The sequence below is a fragment of the Electrophorus electricus genome, chromosome 8, assembly GCF_041902795.1.
Source record: "Electrophorus electricus isolate QZ-2024a chromosome 8, ASM4190279v1, whole genome shotgun sequence".
In the NCBI taxonomy this organism is placed as follows: Eukaryota; Metazoa; Chordata; class Actinopteri; order Gymnotiformes; family Gymnotidae; genus Electrophorus; species Electrophorus electricus.
In genome coordinates this window covers 22,007,501-22,025,143 of record NC_137504.1, presented here as the reverse complement: position 1 = coordinate 22,025,143, position 17,643 = coordinate 22,007,501, and the positions used below count along the sequence as shown (strand labels likewise).

The 17,643-nt window shown below is 38.8% G+C and overlaps 1 protein-coding gene across 4 annotated transcripts; it reads right to left on the bottom strand.

The window, feature by feature from the left end:
• Nucleotides 1-1,485: 1,485 nt before the first annotated feature.
• Nucleotides 1,486-13,972, bottom strand: LOC113589988 (cation channel sperm-associated protein 1-like). 4 transcript variants are annotated; one of them, XM_081720167.1, is made up of 16 exons: nt 13,781-13,972; nt 12,995-13,271; nt 12,689-12,802; nt 12,342-12,483; nt 11,869-12,104; nt 11,615-11,678; nt 11,434-11,521; nt 11,308-11,353; nt 10,501-10,582; nt 10,094-10,208; nt 5,743-5,867; nt 4,847-5,025; nt 4,630-4,729; nt 4,513-4,539; nt 4,148-4,404; nt 1,489-4,061 (listed from the first exon to the last, which is right to left on the bottom strand). In XM_081720167.1, the coding sequence occupies exons 2-16, from the start codon at nt 13,257-13,259 to the stop codon at nt 3,994-3,996; spliced, it is 1,908 nt and encodes a 635-aa protein (XP_081576293.1). In that variant the 5' UTR covers nt 13,260-13,271; nt 13,781-13,972; the 3' UTR covers nt 1,489-3,993. The 4 variants fall into 4 exon arrangements, with proteins under 4 accessions (XP_081576294.1, XP_081576293.1, XP_081576292.1 ...); XM_081720166.1 differs by lacking the exon at nt 13,781-13,972 and adding an exon at nt 13,611-13,728; XM_081720168.1 differs by lacking the exons at nt 4,630-4,729; nt 13,781-13,972 and adding an exon at nt 13,611-13,728 and having other exon boundaries at nt 1,486-4,061; nt 4,847-4,951.
• Nucleotides 13,973-17,643: the final 3,671 nt, after the last annotated feature.

Below are 17,643 nucleotides of genomic sequence, written 5' to 3'. Positions count from 1 at the left end.
GCCGGAGGTTTACATAAGCACTTTTAGACATTTATAAGTTTATTAAGCCATCTATAATCGCTGGTTTAGAAAGATCCTATAAGAAAGACTAAAAGTGTCAATCCGAGAATGTAAATAATATGTGTTTCATGTTTTATGAATTCTGAAGGATCTTAACATGCACATTTCCAATCACAGCCGAACTATGGAACAAGCCAGCATAGTGCTGTCGCTATTTATATAAGCAAAATGTCTAACATGAAACTGCATAAAATTATCAATACAATACCATACAAATGTTTGGATACATCTGATTGAATATGTGTTTTTTCATAATCTTAATTTTGGATTTTTGCTCAAATTTGTTTCCAAAACAAATAAAATTATGTTTTTAAATTCCAAAATATTTAATTACATTTATTTCCAAAACTTTCCCTTATCATATTTATATATATTCAAATGTCCTCTAAAGCAGTTTTTATATAGAACTTGAGTTCACTCATGGGATTTGCTGGAAAGTCTTAAGACCCCCTCATGAAGCTGTCAGAGAGAAAGGTAAGAGGAACTTCTGCAGAATGTTCCAGAAGTCTTCAGGACCTATCTTAGATTTTAGAAAGTCTTCAGAATCTAAACTCTAAGATAGGTTTGATGTGTTTAACATATCTTTGCGATTTTACAGTTGCCTGTGTCTTCAAATTACTCAAAAAATTATTCAAGCAAATATGGAATTTGGTAGGTGTGTTCAAACTTTTCATTGCCAGTGTAATGCACATGTTATGTGGATTGTGAATAACGGGTTCTAGCAAGGACACAAGAGAGGTGAAAAGTGTCATACCAACTGGTGCAAGAGCCGGCAGAACAGCAGCACTGTGATCACACCTTCCGCATCTCTGTGCTTGTGTTCACCACAAGTGCGTCCATTTGCAGTCACTGCAAAACTACTTTCACACATTTGTACATTTGATGTAGGTAGGCTTTATATCAACTTTAAAATAATGTACTTTAACAAGCATGGTTTTACTAAATGTTTACTAAATGTTTACTAAATGGCATTTTAAATTGCCTGTTATTTATTCTTTAAGTCATGCATTTTTGTATAAGATGTTAAAGTGGTTTGTAAAATGCTAGTTTTATTTCATCCAGAAACAATGTTCATGGACAAACACCACATGCACACAGAAGTGCAGAAGCTTAGTTCTCAGGTGCTTTAAAAATCATGAAATGGCTTTTGTGTCCGCAGGAGGGAAAGAGCAAGACGCAGGAAACGCATTAGGCACACAGGTGCTCGTAATCAGGGAACTTAGAGCACAGCAGGTGCTGTGGGTGCATGTGTGCGCGTGAGCAGTGACAGCTTTAAATAGTAATAGTCACCCACACTGAAAGCAGCCACACAGAAATACCACCAAGAAATCTCATTTCTCATTTCACTTTATTTATAAATGTATCTTTTTTTAGTTTCAGTTAAAACAAAAATATTTTCTGTTAACTGTTAAATTTGAAATAATCTCAAGTTAAACTCAAATGTTAATCAGCATAGAAATTTACATTTTTGAAGAATTTGGACCTAAGTTGCCAACTCTGAATACAGGCTTGTGTAGTTTATATATATATAAGTCAAGGCTCAATACTTTAAAAACAGAGAAGCTAGGACGTTACAAGACACAAGAGGTACAGAGATGCTTGAAAGTTTGTGACCCCTTTAGAAGTTTCTATAATTCTGCATAAATGTGACCTAAAACTTAATCAGATTGTAACACAAGTCCTAAAAGTAAATAAGAGATACAAATCAAACAATACATTGTACAATAACCAACAGACCAGCATACAACACATGGGGTATAAGGCAAGTCAAATTTATTTATATAGCACTTTTTACAACAGTTGGTTTCACAAAGCAGCTTTACAAATGTCAGATTCCAAGATCCCAGTGAGCAAGCCAAGGTGACAGTGGCAAGGAAAAACTCCCTAGAGCATGAAGAAGAAACCTTGAGAGGAACCAAGACTCAAAGTGGGGGCCCATCCTCCTCTGGCCAACAATGGACACTACAATAGTAACAATAAAAAAACAATAAGGAGCAGATTAAGTAGTGAAAGAGAAAGAAAAATAAGTAAATAATGATAAAAATGAAAAAGTAAGCAATGAATGTCTAGACTGGCCCCAATGGTGTGCATGTGACTGAAACCCATCCCGCATATCCATCAAGGACAATGGAGAAGTAGTTGGCTGGGGTGGAGGTGTGGTGGGACACAGCAGGGGGAATTGGGGGTGGTGGGAGGAACCACAGAAGCTGAGATGGGATGAGGCTCAGTAACAACATGACATCAGGGGTAGGTGTACATCAGGAGAAAGAGAGAATAGATTATTAGGCATGTCCAGGTATGAGGGTGAGTAAATTGGAGACCTATAATGTGCAAAGGACTCCGGCAGATCTAGCTATGGCAGCACAGCTAAAATTAAGGAACCTCAGGCATGAGGGCACCCTGGAACATCAGCACTCCACTGCTCTCAGTCAACAAACATAACTCTCAATGTCCATGTAACCCCAGATCTACACCTTTACCTAAGATGGGAAGTAGGTAATAAAATGCCTGACTGTACAGATAGATGTTCAGCCTAGACTTAAATATTGAGACTGTGCCTGTGTCTCGGACATTTACAGGAAGGTTATTCCATAGTGTGGGAGCTATATAGAAAAAGGCTCTGCCCCTTCATAGATTTTCTTATTCCTGGTACAAAGGTAAAGAGTCTGCACCTTTTGATATAAGCAGACGTGGTGGGTCTAAATGCACTAGGAGTTCTCTAAGGTACTTTGGTTGAAATTTTATGAAATTTTACTAGGAGCCAATGTAAAGTAGCTAAGAGAGGAGTAATGTGAGCATACTTTCTAGTTCTAGTAAGCACTCTGGCTGCTGCATTTTGAACTAGCTGGAGTTTGTTTAGGAACTTAGAGGAACAGCCAGATAGTTAAGGATTACAGTAGTCCAATCTTATGATAAATGCATGGACTAGCTTTTTTGCATCATGTGAGGAGAGTATGTTCCTAACCTTTGTATTTTCCTGAGGTGGAGAAAGGTGGTCCTAGAAATATTAGAAATAGTTTCTCAACATCCAGTGTCTGATGTCGTTTATGCATTCCTCAATAATACTAAGCTGATATATGTCCTCTGGATAGGCTGAGACATATAGCTGAGTATCATCAGTGTAGCAGTGGAAACTAGCACAATGTTTATGTAAAATGTCACCTAGAGGTAGCATATATCAAGAAAAAAGGCCCTAGAACAGGTCCTTGTGGGACACCATGTCTAACATTGTTGTATGCTGAAAAGTCTCCATTTATATTAACAAATGGGTAGCAACCAGCTAGATAAGATATAAACCAGGAAAGGACTATTCCCCTAATCCCAAAGGGCTATTATCCCTAATCGAGTCTATCTAGTAAACTGTTGCGATCTATAGTGTCAAATGCTGCACTCAAATCAAACAATATAAGCAAAGAAAAAAAACCCTGGTCAGAAGCCAACAACAGGCCATTAACTATTTTAATCAGTGCTGTCTCTGTACCATGATGAGGCCTAAACCATGACTGAAAGATATATGATATACAGATGCACAGAAATGCCTTTAAAATAAGGCAGAATCACATGGTCACCCAAAACCAAACAGACGATCTACAGTACAGTTAGCAGTACTGTAGCACTGCGTATAAAATATTTTGGATGTTGGCTGTAGTCAGTACAAGTGATTTGCAAGCTTGTAGGAATGTTCATGAATTAAATTTAATTGTGTAAGTCAGATCAGTTCCTGTCAAGCAAATGCAATGACATGTGGTGTACTGAATGCTATCCTCAACACACATTTAAACCACATACATTGAATTACATCTAAATGGAATTTTAGCCACCATACTGGACCTGTCAGGAAACACAATACAACATAATGCAAGCCCATGTAACATTGCAAAATCCTTTTATTATATAAATGACCTCATATACATTTCTATATGTTTTTCCACTTTAACTAGAGAATGATGGAGAAGGCTCTTTCGAGGAAAAGGAATCTTGCATGTTAAGCAATAGCTGAACTGGAAGACAGAGACAAAAAGGTGGTTATTCACAACACATTAAAACGCTACCTCTCATCTTCAGTGCTATAAACCACAAGGTTTACCTAAAAGGTTCTGCAGCTCCATCCTCGTATCCAGGATGTCCTGGAGTGTCTTCATCAACACATAGTACCTAAGGAGAAGGTCCTTGGGCCACATCACCTTCTCGTCCTCCTTCTGAAGCCACATTGCCTGCATGTTCTCCTCCACATATGTCTCCCAGTCTAATTTCTCTTTCTTGTTGTGCGCACTGGAGGTCATAGACAGTGAAGACTCCTTGGTGGAGAGAGACTCCTCGTGTTCCTCGGGTATAATGGCAAGTCTGGACAAAGGTGCAAACATGTACAACAGAAAATGTCTCATACTAACCAAAAAAGGCAACTGTGTAGGGCCAAGTGAGGTTTCCCATCTATGTGGGAAGATTACTTACACAGGAATCTTTGGTTGGCTTAATCTCCTAAAATTGAAATAACAAAACCTTTTAATATATACTCTCTATATAATTTTTCTATTATGTAGAAAATTACTGTATGGAAGAACTACACACCTCTTTATGATTTCTGCTTTGAAAAGATCTGTCTTATGCTGCATTTCAATTTGTTCGACCACTTTGGAGAGTTCACTCCTTACAGAATTGAATGTATTTGCTATAGCCATACAACATGGATTTAGCACACTATTATTGTTCATTAAATGGCAATAAACTAATTTACTGCTTTACCACATTTCATTCAGGTATCGTAATGATCTGTAGTGTAACTTACTCATAATGCCAATGAAAATGTTTCGGAATATGAAGGAGCCAATAAAAATCCAGAAAATGATGTAAAGGCTGCAGGTGATACTGTCCAGCTCTGGAACCTTTTGCACTTCCGACAGCAGGGCATGCCAATTATCCAGGGTGAAAATCATAAAAAGTGTGATGAATGCAGCAGAAAGATCACTAGAGAACAGAATCAACAGTGTGACAAACAAAAACACTGGCAATCAAATCAAATATGTGAGACATGGTCATAATCAGTCATCAGACATAATTGTGTAAGTTATAGCAGGACCTCTAACATTTAAAGATACTTGTCTTGGTAGGTCCAAAGTAACAGAGCAGCAAGTGTAGGCAAATAGTCAGACATGAACCAGTTGCAGGAAGTAAATAATTAATAACTGTTTAGCAGGGGGCTAATTAAATAGTTGAGTCATACAGTGTAATAATAAATATACTGCATGCCATAAATCATATCTTCACTAGCTTTTTCAACATGCCCCAAAGAACGGTGAAGAAAATCAAACAATGAGAGGTCATCTACATGCTATCCAAAGTGAAGACAGTCATCAATTAGTAGCCCATTGTTTATTAGAAAACCTTTTATCTAGTAGGAGTTGGGAGAAAGGCAAAGAGATATTTACACAAACATAATTATCTAAATTCCTGTTCCTTTACAGTGGTTCTCTTTCCAATTAATTATAGCCTATTATAGCAATGAAGTGATTACATCTGACATTAGTAAAACTTTTACAGCATGTTATTTACCACCCACCTTTATTTTTCTGGTTTGAATACTGTTTGAATATTAATTAAAATAGAAAATATTGCCTATTCATGTTAGAAATGTTAGAGTTATTAACCTGCTGTGATTAAAACGTTGAGCAAATATGAACTCACCTAAAACTTTCACTGAAAACTAACCCTTCAGCACTGGAGCGGTTGTAGTTTTGGAAAATATTCATTCCAGCCAGTGCAAAAATGAACATAAACACAAACAGGAGCAGGTAGATGTTGGCCACAGCCTGGGGAAATACAATAACCTTTTCAGTAGACTCATTACAGTCGTTTGTATTCATCAGACGAACTGCATTTGTACAGTTCTGCAAACCTTAAAAGATCGGGAGATGGCAAGCACAACAACCCGAACTGGTCTATATTTAGACACCACCTTCAAACAACGGAGGACGCGAAGTTTGCGGAAGTACTTTAAAAAGCTGAGATGAACCATCTGTGAATTGCTGGTGGCTTTCAATATCTCTGGGATAAAAGACTAATACAACAAAACATATAAAAGGGGCAAATACAGAAAATCTTGTTTTGACAACCCCCTCTAGTAAATATAAAGGGTTGACATTGTGAAGGCTTGCAAAAATATTACACTTTGGACAGCTGTCTTACACACAGCTTCATCGCACTTACCAGGATAGTGACACAAAAATCAAAGATGTTCCATGAGCTTTTCCAAAACTGCCAGAAATTGTCCAACCATTTGAGCAGGATCTCCAGGAAGAAAATTCCTAGTATTCCTGACTCCAGAATATCCAATACAATCGCCAGAATCTGAAAATGTGGTTCCATTTTGTCGAAAATCTCTAAGTAAATAAAACAGTGGACCATGTATTGCATGTCATCATATTTATTGGGATATGGAAGAAAAACTCTCCATTAAAGGTCTATTTCTCATTAAAGGTCTATTTCTCATTAAAGGTCTATTACTCTCAGTTCTCTCCAGGCTTGGTGTGACTGGTTCTGCATGGAAATGGTTTCAGTCCTATCTGGAGGGACGGTCCTATCAGGTGACATGGAAAGAATCCACATTCAAACCATGTAGACTCTCCACTGGTGTTCCACAGGGCTCAGTATTAGGCCCTCTTCTCTTCTCTTTGTATACTTGTTCTCTTGGTGATGTAATATCTCCTCATGGTTTCTCCTACCACTGCTATGCCGATGATATTCAATTATTTCTTTCTTTCCTCTGACATACAGGTGTCCAGACGTATCTCAGCATGCTTTACTGACATTGCATCATGGATGACAGCCCACCACTTGAAGCTCAACCCCAGTAAAACCGAGCTTCTGTACATCCCAGGTACTCCCAACCCTTACCATGACCTCACTGTTTCCTTCGAGAACTCCCTGGTATCCCCATCCGAAGCTGCCTGTAGCCTGGGCATAACTCTGGACAGCCAGTTGTCGTTCTCAATTTATGTTTCAAATCTAATCCAGTCTTGCAGATTCCTCCTTTGTAACATACGAAGGATTCAGCCCTTTCTCTCACAGGAAGCTTGTGCAGTCTCTTGTGATCTCAATGCTAGACTACTGCAACTTGCTACTTGCTGGTCTTCCTCTGAGTGCCATCAGACTGCTACAACTTGTCCAGAATGCAGTAGCACGACTGGTCTTCAATCTTACAAAGTTCACACTTTACTTTGCTGCTGCGCTCCCTTCATTGGCTTCCAGTAGCTGCAGTAGGCAAGCTTCAAGGTTTTAAATCAAATGGACTAGCCCCTTCATACATAAGGGTCAATGGTCAAAGCCCGATCCATACCTTGAGTACTTTGAAACTCAAGTATGGCTTGGCTTGAAATACCATGCTTCAAGTCTCATGGAAGACAAGCATCTGTCCTGGCTCCCAGATGGTGGAATGAACTTCCACTTGCTGTCAGGACAGCAAAGTCCCTTGCAGTCTTCAAATGCAGACTGAAGACCCATATATTTGTGGAATATTTAAATGACAACTGCTCCTACATTGACTGACTAAATTAGTACTTATTGTAGGGTATTGTTTATTACACTGAGGTTGTCTAACAAACTCTAGTACTTACTGTTTATTACACATCATTGTTTAAGATAGAGCTTATGTATTTTGTACTACTTGTATTTCTACAGTATTCTAGATCATTTGGTATCTTGGACTCTAACCTACTGTACATGCTAGGATGTATTCTATGAGTAAATGACGAAGCACTTTTGTAAGTCGCTCTGGATAAGAGCGTCTACTAAATGCCAGACATGTAAATGTATTTATTACTCTTGAACAGTTTTTAAAACCATCTTTCAAGTCATGCTGCTAGTCATGTAATTGCATTTTTTAGAATTCAAATGGTAAAATTGTGCTAAGTGAGGAGATATGAAGCAGGACTGCCAACTGCTATGAAAGAAAGACCGACTGATATAAACCATGCAAATCAGCATCTCTTCCTCAAATATCATTCATACAAATCTTAGTCACCTGATAAATAAACCTGGACCTCACCTGCCTGGATCAGCTGAATAATAGAATTCAAAAAGATCAGGAGCATCACCATGTTTGAGAAGAACTTACCTAGAAGTACTATGATTAAGGAAGACATATTTTCATTTTGTGGGAAAGAAACTTTTTTTCTTGTGAACAAAATGCATCATAAACATGACCCAACATTTAATGTTCGGTAATCTAGTCAGCTACCAATCCACATGTGAAGAGAAAACAGATAGCAGGCCCCCTTTTTTTCCACTACTCAGCTTTGCGAATGAAGGTGACATGAGGATACTCTCGAGGATCCAGTGTGCAAATATATCCAATGGGGGGTATTTGGAATGGCGGGTCTTTAGACGTGCCAGTCTGTGGTCTTCCATAGTTATGCCTGTGCGTCTCTGGGCTGAGATGTCAAATGCTACCAGGTGGTGGGAGTCCCTTCCTCTCAGACCGGTGTATAATTCCTGGTCTGTGCATTTAATATTATTACAAGACATGGCAAAGTCAGAGCTGACTCTCAGATCAGGCAGTAAGGCATAGTATCAATTTTGAAAATAGAGTTTGATATAATATGATATAATCTTCCTTGATAAGGTGACAGGTGCAATACATAGGTCTATAGAGCATTCATGCCACATATTTAAAATGGTTAGTTTCAGTAGTTCTAAGAACTACTGAGAATTGAGTCTCACCCAGACTCTGAGAACCAAGTGAGACAGAACAGGATCCAGCCTTAAACTGCACAAGAAATTGATCTTAGTGAGCTGGGCGTTAAGAACTATATCCTCTAACTAATATCCATTTGAGGGCAATTGAAATGCTGCCAACAGCAGCCATTGTCCTGAAAGGTCTGTCAACATACCAACTAGGTCCTTGATGGTATACTTTGGCAGTCCCCTGCTCTCTTCATGGAACTGTTCATGCAGGTGAAAGGTCTGGATGCATTTAATTATGACAATCTCTGCTCTGGTAAGATTAGCTTTGGTCCCCTCAGACTGGTAGTACTGAGAAATCTGGGCCACCTGAGGATTAGAAGGCATTCCACTGTAATTCTGTAAATTATCAGCTTCAGTTTGACATAATGAGCCCAGTTCACCTCAGCCCCCACATTTCCTTAATGAGGCAAGTGTGCATTCATGTTCGAAATGGGGGTATTATGCACTGCACAACTGCTATAATATCTCTCTATCTGTATGCGTCGACAGACTGCTGTTACTGACAATCTCCTGCACTGACAGTCTAAGTCACTTGAAGACTGTAACAGGATAGCAGGGGAGATCAAACAGTGTAAGATACAGGTAGTATTTATGCAAATGATGGGGAGTTATTCTCCCTAAAGGCCAGTGATGGACCATAAGCCATAAGTAGACAAAGAATAATTACATTTCATTATTACAGTGAACATATATTATATATACACATATACATAAACTTTAGCAATTATCTACATAGTCAGTTGGCCACCCTGAACAATGTAATTCAATTAAAATTCTCATTCTTTTCCAGAGGTCCTGCAGTTGACAAGTTTGTTCCACTGATAGCAGTGTGTTTGAGTTGGAATATAATCTGGAAGCATCTGCACCAACTGTGTTCCTTCATTCATTTATTCAAGTTTTTCTTTAATTTATCAGTTGTCTACAGCTATTCTTGAGAAGATGTCAGTCTTTGATTTTCTTGCCAAGATAGCTATATTCATAGATAAGGCAAGATTCACACTGTGCTTCCTTGGAGGGTAAAAAATGTGAGGGCATTGCACTGCCTTTATTTGGCTGCATCCTGTGCAGCACTTAAACGTGCTATATTGCTGAAAGGTTTATCAGTTTGGAGACATAATATTAAGTTACGCTATATATTCACATAGTAACCAAATATTTTTTTTAGACCTCAAATAACTTTTCATAAACCTACTGAGTTGGGATGTTCTGAGCTAAAAATGTAGGTTTCTCAGATTTGTTGCTGAACTATTTGGACTGTCATACCTGTAGTAGCATATATTTGTGGAAGGCTTACCTCAAATGCCTTGACAAACAGTTTGTTCATCAAAGCACTTTGTGACCTTAGTGTTTGCTGGCTCTCTTCAATAGCTGCAAGTATTTGAAGAGATCTGGCCATCAGCTCTGCTTTCCTGTAATCATAAACAAGATCCTTCAGAGCAATTAAAATATGTATATGTATATGTATATGTGTTACTTTATTCAATATGAAATTTGATCATTTGATGTTATGGCAATATCATCTCAGTTGAAAAGGTTTTGGACCCTCCAGACAGATAAATACTGTTAATAGTGATTTTTTGCAAACAACCTTGAGGAGGCTGCAACCTTGAGTTTTGTTCAGGCATCAAGATTTGCCCATCACATTAACATGCTTGGTATGCCAACGTACAGGCACAGGGTACATAAAGGTGTCTCTCTCACCTCTTGCTATATCTGAGGGAGGAGGACTGTAGAGTCTCCTGGTGGACCTTCTCATTTGTCTCAGGTGCACTCGTATCCAGATCTGTCAAAGTGAGAGCAATCCAAACAGCACAGCACAGTGAAGAGTAGATGTAGCCTCATGTTTGTGTCAGCATGTCTGAAAATATTACAGTATGAAATCCAGAGCAGAGTTAAGAACCATCAGCAGACACCATCAGAGCATATTAACAGAGCACACAGGCAAAGTGCACAAAGCCTCTTTTCTTGTGGTAGCCGACTGACATTAAAAGATTTTAATAAAAAGAGCAATAAATAAAAAATTATTCTTACAACTATATTTCTTAGCCAGACTAATCATTCTGAAGCTATGGGAGTCAATGGTAAATGGAATCAATACAACCAATGCAAATTTAAGAGGGATCCATATGAAATTATAATAAAATCAAAAACCATAACTACACATAAGTAATAATAATAATAATAATAATAATAATAATAATAATAATAATAATATTTACAAAAGGTAATCCAGCAAGTAAATACCATTAAGGTTTTGTTTGTTTCATTTTTGCTCCATCTTCAACAAGACTTAATATCTTTGAAAGAACTGAATGCCCTGTGACCATAATGTGAATAAATACCCCACTATTGATGGAATAAACCAAATCTATGGGGTCACCTAAAATGAAAGGTAACATTCTGCATTGTTACACTCAGAGATGTAAAAACAAGACATAAGTTGAGCCCAAACCCATCCCCTTCCCACAAATGGACTGTCATGCATTCCATAGTCTCTGGCTCACTTACCGATCTTCATTTGGCTCTGCACTTCATCTTCGTCCACATCTAGGAACTGAAAGCAACAGCATCCTTAGTTAGAACGCTGAAACATTACACATCACCTCTTCCACATTACAAGTGTTCCTTCCTTACCTCTTCAGTCTCCTCTATCCTTTGCCTCTCTGCTTTCCTGTTCTTGATGGCTATCTTGAAATTGTCCACGAACACTGATATCACAAGACTTGGGAAACGGAAAGTTACAGTTAGCAAATACTGCACACAAGATAAGGAACTCATTTAATATGACAAAAAAAATTTACATCAATTAACTCACTTGAGGAGGATGTAATTCATTAAAAAGATGTAAGGGATCAGGTAAATAATGATCCCAGCAGCCCCTGTAGAAAAACATTTGTTAAACTCCCAATGTGCAAATGAGCACACCTCCCAATTTATTATTCAAATTTGGAAGAAAAAAAAAAGTAATGCAGCTACTTTAAATTCACAATTCCTACTCTTAGGAAATCTCTTAGGAAACAATGATGTTTGTGCCAAGCTGATGTCTAGTAAGAAGATGTGGCCACAAACCTCGAGCTCTGCTGGTGGTGTAGATAAGGAACCAGTCATCCACTGTAAGAAGCTGAAAGAGGGTGAATAAAGTGCTGAAAATGCTTCCAAACCGCTCTGGATCAGTCTCGCTGAACGTCTCGCGGAATATCACACAGAACATGAGCATAAACAGGACCATTAGGAGGATGATGGAACTCATAGACGGAAGTGACTGGCGACAGGTGGACAAGACTAATTGGTAGCTCTGGAGGTTTCTGGAAAAACAGGAGTGAGAACCCTCAACTAAGAGGAAACTGAATATATGATTACTACAGTGTTTTTGACACATTGACCGAAAACATGTGCATAGCCTTCTGATGTTGATCGTAGCTTTCATTCGTAAAAGGAATGGACAAAAAAAAAAAGATTAATGTAAATGGGAGAAAATGCATTTCATCACTAGTTGTATTGATTCATTCACAGTATGGCAAGAGAGTGGTGGATTTCCTAACCGGATTATTCTGAGAACACGTAAAGCTCTGGCTGCACGGAGTCCTTTAAAAATCCTGAGTGCAGAAAAACCAGTAACACTTCCTTCAGCCTCCATGCTTTCCATGAACATTTCTACCAGATCAATCAGAAGGAGGATGAAATCTGGGAAAAACAACCAGAGAGAGAGAGAGAGAGAGAGAGAGAGAGAGAGAGAGAGAGAGAGAGAGAGAGAGAGAGAGAGAGAGAGAGAGAGACTCAGTCTATTCTTATCATTCTACACCTTTAATAACAACAAATGTATTTTGTAGAAATGCGTTGACATCCTAAGACAATGTTGTATATGCCCATCAATAATAAATCAGCTCACCCAAAACATTCCAGAGGCTTTTGAAATATAGATGACCTGACACTATGAACTTAAGCATGAATTCCATCAGAAAGATTCCCAGGAAGACGCTATCCAATGCTGAGACAAACCAACCTGGTACAACCGTATAAATAAACATAGAGAAATAACTGCAGTTATTAGACTCATTGTAATATGACTGGGATGGCTTTATCTTTAGCATAGAAGGAACTTTTACAAGTTCTAATTAATTCCCTTTTTCGAGATCGTGTCCAAACAAAATAGAAATTCGAGTAAGATAAAAAGCATCTTTGGGAGTTATCATACCTGCATACACAGAAACGATATCAAAGGTGTCAGCCATGAGTATGCCTACATTGAGAATTACAATGAATGCAGTGAAGTATTCAAAGGCCTTGGCGAAGCGACAGATGATCCAGTATATTTCCAAACTCCAGATCTTCAGCACCAAACATGCTTTTTTAAACGGAGAGCTTGATTTCCCATGCACTCTTGTGTCCCCCTGCCCATGTGCAGAGACAACTTTTCTGGTCACTGTGGGCGTCAGTATTAGTGACTCTTTCTGTTTCATCTCAGTTTCACACTAAAACGAAAATGAAATGGTGTTATCAGTCAGTCAGTACCCCAACATGAGTACTGCACCATGACCAATACAATAAAAAGAACCAAGCTTCTATATTTGCTCATTTTCCCATTAAATACATCGGACCATCACTTCCATCACATTCATATGACGACCAAATTCTTCAGGACTAAATTTACCACATTTACTGAAGTATCCATGTATTAAAGCAATGAGGTTTACCTAATCTGCCACGTATTTAAATGTATTATTCTAAATAATATTTACAGCTCAGCCTCACATAGAATCTTTTTTTTTGCCGTCCATCGAGCATTTTATCTATTCCTCATCATAACTTACCTTTTAACGACTGTTTGTCACGATATCGAGGAAAATATGCAAAACAAAGGCACGAGGGCAGTAATCTGTGAGATCTCCTGGGTTACCATCCGCGTGCCTTTGTTTTGCTTTGCTTCCCCGTTGTTAATTCCGCGCCTGGTTTGGTTTTACCTTCCTGTTATTGTTCTCACCTGTTTCCAGTTTCGTTCTCAATAGCTTGTATATTAAAACCTTGCGTTTTTCTGCTCTTGTCGCTAATCGTTGGTCCTAGCAGCTGTCGTTTATACTAAACTGGTGTCGGTGTTCTTGCATTTATTCAGTGTTCTATGTTCTGCGTTGCTGCTTGTTTATCTGTACTGTTCCGTGTAGTTTCTCTCCGTGAGCTTGTTCATTTATTTTCCGGGTATGCAGCCTTCAGTAGGGGGTTAAGACTAGCCTGGGCGCACTATGGCAGTTCGGTATGGGTTGAACTGTTACAGGGTGTCTGGCCCGAGCTGTATTGGAATGAGGTGGTGAAGTGCCAAATACCACTGTAAAATGTTAATGAGATGCAAAGTTGATTGGAGAGTGTGTGGTGCATGTGGGTATGGGTGTGTGTGTGGTTGTGTAACACATAGATACAGAATAACAATATTATAAATCAATAATATTACAAATAATTCTATACATTAACACAATAAACATTATAATAATTACAGTTATTGTAATATATTAACACACGTTAAGTATGTTCTTATAAAAACTCTGATTATATATACAGAGTGTACTGTGTATGGGATATGACACAATGTGGCAGTACAGCCTTCACTACCAGGGCAGGCACATGTTCACATGCTCACTGTGTTTCTTGCTAATGGATACAGCAGGATGTTTTCTGCATCCTCCATGTCTTGATTGAAGTCTCTGGGTTTTTTGGTGGCAGCAGGCAAAAGTTACTCAGATGTCCAGTTAGGTTCAATATCTGAGGGCAATGATTTCCCTCTGGCTGGCCTGAGGTTGTGTTTTCCCTTCATCATGACTCCAATAAGAATCTGGATTAGACAAAAGACATGGAAATAGGAAAATGATCAAGTATGATGTGTAATGCTAATATTTTTCACATAAATCACTGTAACTTTACTGTTTTCTTTTATTTATTTTTTTCAACGAATCTTGAAAAATTGTCTCCTTTCCTTCTCTTTAATTTCTCTATATTTCATTAAGTTCTGCAGAGCTGAACTGTTCCTACTGTTCTTGGGCACAGCATTTGTTTTTCACACACATACTTAGCTTGAGTCTTTGAGTAAGTAGGATATATATATTTTAGTTTAATTACATCAGTCGTTTATACCCCGAAATAGCCTGCACAGAAAATGACCTGTGTGAGGTTGGTTATTATGTCACTCAGTTATGCTGCACAAAACAACACTTTTGACAATGGGACATACTTTTATTAGCTTCACCTTTTATAAACGTTCACCTGTGCCAGGAGATGGTCCACAGTCTTCATCTGTAGATACAGACAGTGCAGATTTGGCCTCTTCTAAAAACTGTACATTACACTTGTTGTCCAACATTATGCCCAGGCTACAGGCAGCTTCAGATTCTGATACTAGGGAGCTCTGGAAGGAACTGTCAAGTCAAATTTATTTATATAGTGCTTGTTACAACAGTTGTTGTCAAAAAGCAGCTTTAGAAATGTCAGAGTCCAAGCCCCCAGTGAGCAAGTCAAAGGCGAGTTTCAGTGAAATACTCCCTAGACCATGAAGAAACCTTGATAGGTACCAAGACTCAAAGGGGGGGCTCCTCCTCCATCCGTCTGACAACGGACACTACAGTATTAACAATATAAACTATAATGTGCAAAGATGGTCTCAAGAAGATCTAGTTATAGGCAGTACAGCTAAAAGAATAGAGCCAGAAGGAAACACAGGCATGAGGGTGTGGTTGCTTGATATTTCCCAAATTCCAGTAATATTCTTAAGTACACTTGAATAAAAAAAATAAAGATGCAGATTCAATAATTAATTGAAAAGAATAGTAGATGTCGTGTTTATTTGCTGTTCAATATAACATACAAATGAGGCATAGTCCGGAGAATGTCTAACGGTCTGGGGGCGGGGGCTCGATCTTAATACACATTCGTCGAGTGTGGTACCATTATACCCAACCATGAAGTGTTCTCTATTTTTAAAAAGTGATCTCATTCAAACCAACCGGTGCCCATCGTGATAATATTGTTTCTTCTGGTTCCAGGCCAAGATGTCCCGGCCTTATACTGAAGCCATTGACTGAGACCTCTGAAGGCCTGACACAGAGGCCTTCTGAGGCCTTACACTGACGCATACATAGGCCTTTTTCTACATAATCACAGTTTAATTTAAACCACCTGCATTTTTTTGCTTATAATATCATTTTATTACCTCAAGGGCACCCTGGAACATTCGCACTGCAGTGCTCTCAGTCAACAAACTTGAGTGACAAAAGAGAGGTGAAGTGACAGCATGTGAGGGAATGCTCCTCCTCCCACAAGTTATGTGGTACGGTCCGCCGCATGCAGGGGGATTCACATGTGTACTGTTTTGTAAGCACACCGCCCGGGATTGCACACACATGCACAGGGTAAATGTTAAGTGTTTGTCTATTTAAACCCCTGTCAGTGTGTGCACCCTTGTTGGTCATTGTAGTTATGTAGCATAAGTAGCTATGTCACTACTTATGTGTTAAAGTCGATCTATGTAAACATCGCTGTAGCCGTAACGTTAGTCTGTGTACTCACCATTAATGTGTATGTGCTCTTTGTTCATTGTTAATGTGTAATCATGTTCACCGTAGATGTCTTGTGAGTGCCATCTGTTGTCTACGTTAACGTTAATAAACGTCATTCACCGTCAAGAGAGTCTGTGTGTCCTGCCCCATGCCCTGCGGCACTCGGGCCAACAGCATAACAAAGCATCATAACATCACAGTTTACCATAACTCTCAGTGCCCATGGACCCCCAGAACTACACCTTTACCTAAGATAGTAAGAACTTTTAAAAAAAATGCCTGACTGTACAGGTTTTCAGTCTAGTCTTAAATATTGCGACTGTGGAAAATGCTTTGCCCTCTGTGCTAGATTTTCTTATACTTGATACTAGTGAAGAGCCTGTATCTTTTGATCTAACTGGAATGCCCTCCCAGGGAGACGACATGTACGCGGTCCTGATAATGATAATCAAATGGCTCGGTGAACAAAACATTGAACTTTTGGGTCCATGGCCAGGAAACTAAAGAAATCTCAATGCTATTGAGAACCTGTGGTCAATCCTCAAATAGAGGATGGGTAAACAAAAACACAGAAACTCTGATCAATTCCAATCACTGATTAAAGCTGGATATTGTAACGTTATAGCAGGGACGAGGTGAGAGGCAAAACGCGAATGCAGGAGGCTATTTAATGAGCGAGGGTTTAAAAAAAAACCCCCAAAAAAACCAAACAAACACGGGAGGCCAATAAACAGAGACAAGGGGAAGAAAACACTGAAGCAAAGTAACACACAAACTAAGTATACAAATAAAACAAGGACGGTGATAACGATGACAACGCCACACACGACCAGACTTACCAAAATAACTGACAATATGGGAAACCAAACACAGGGCTTAAATAACCAAGACACTTAAGCACTAACCAGACACAGGTGAACATAAGAGCAGGGAGAACCAAAACAAGGACTGGAATTGAGGAACAGACAAAGGGTGGAGAAAGCAAAACCAAGGAACAAGGAAGTAAAGGAAAACAGACGCAACAGGGAAACAGGGACGCCAGAAGGGTGGCCAGTCTTGACAGATATCAGCAGAAGCTGATACCCAGCATGCCACTGTGATTTGCAGAGGTCTTGAAAAAGAAGGGTCAACACGGTAAATATGAGGTCTTTGCTTAAACTGGATGTAATTGTCAATAAAAGGTTTTTACAAGGTATGAAATGCTTATAATTGTACTTCACAATACCATATAAACATCTGACAAAATTATCTAAAAAAAAAATGAAGCAGTAAACTTTGTGAAAATCTAAATTTGTGTCAGTCTCAA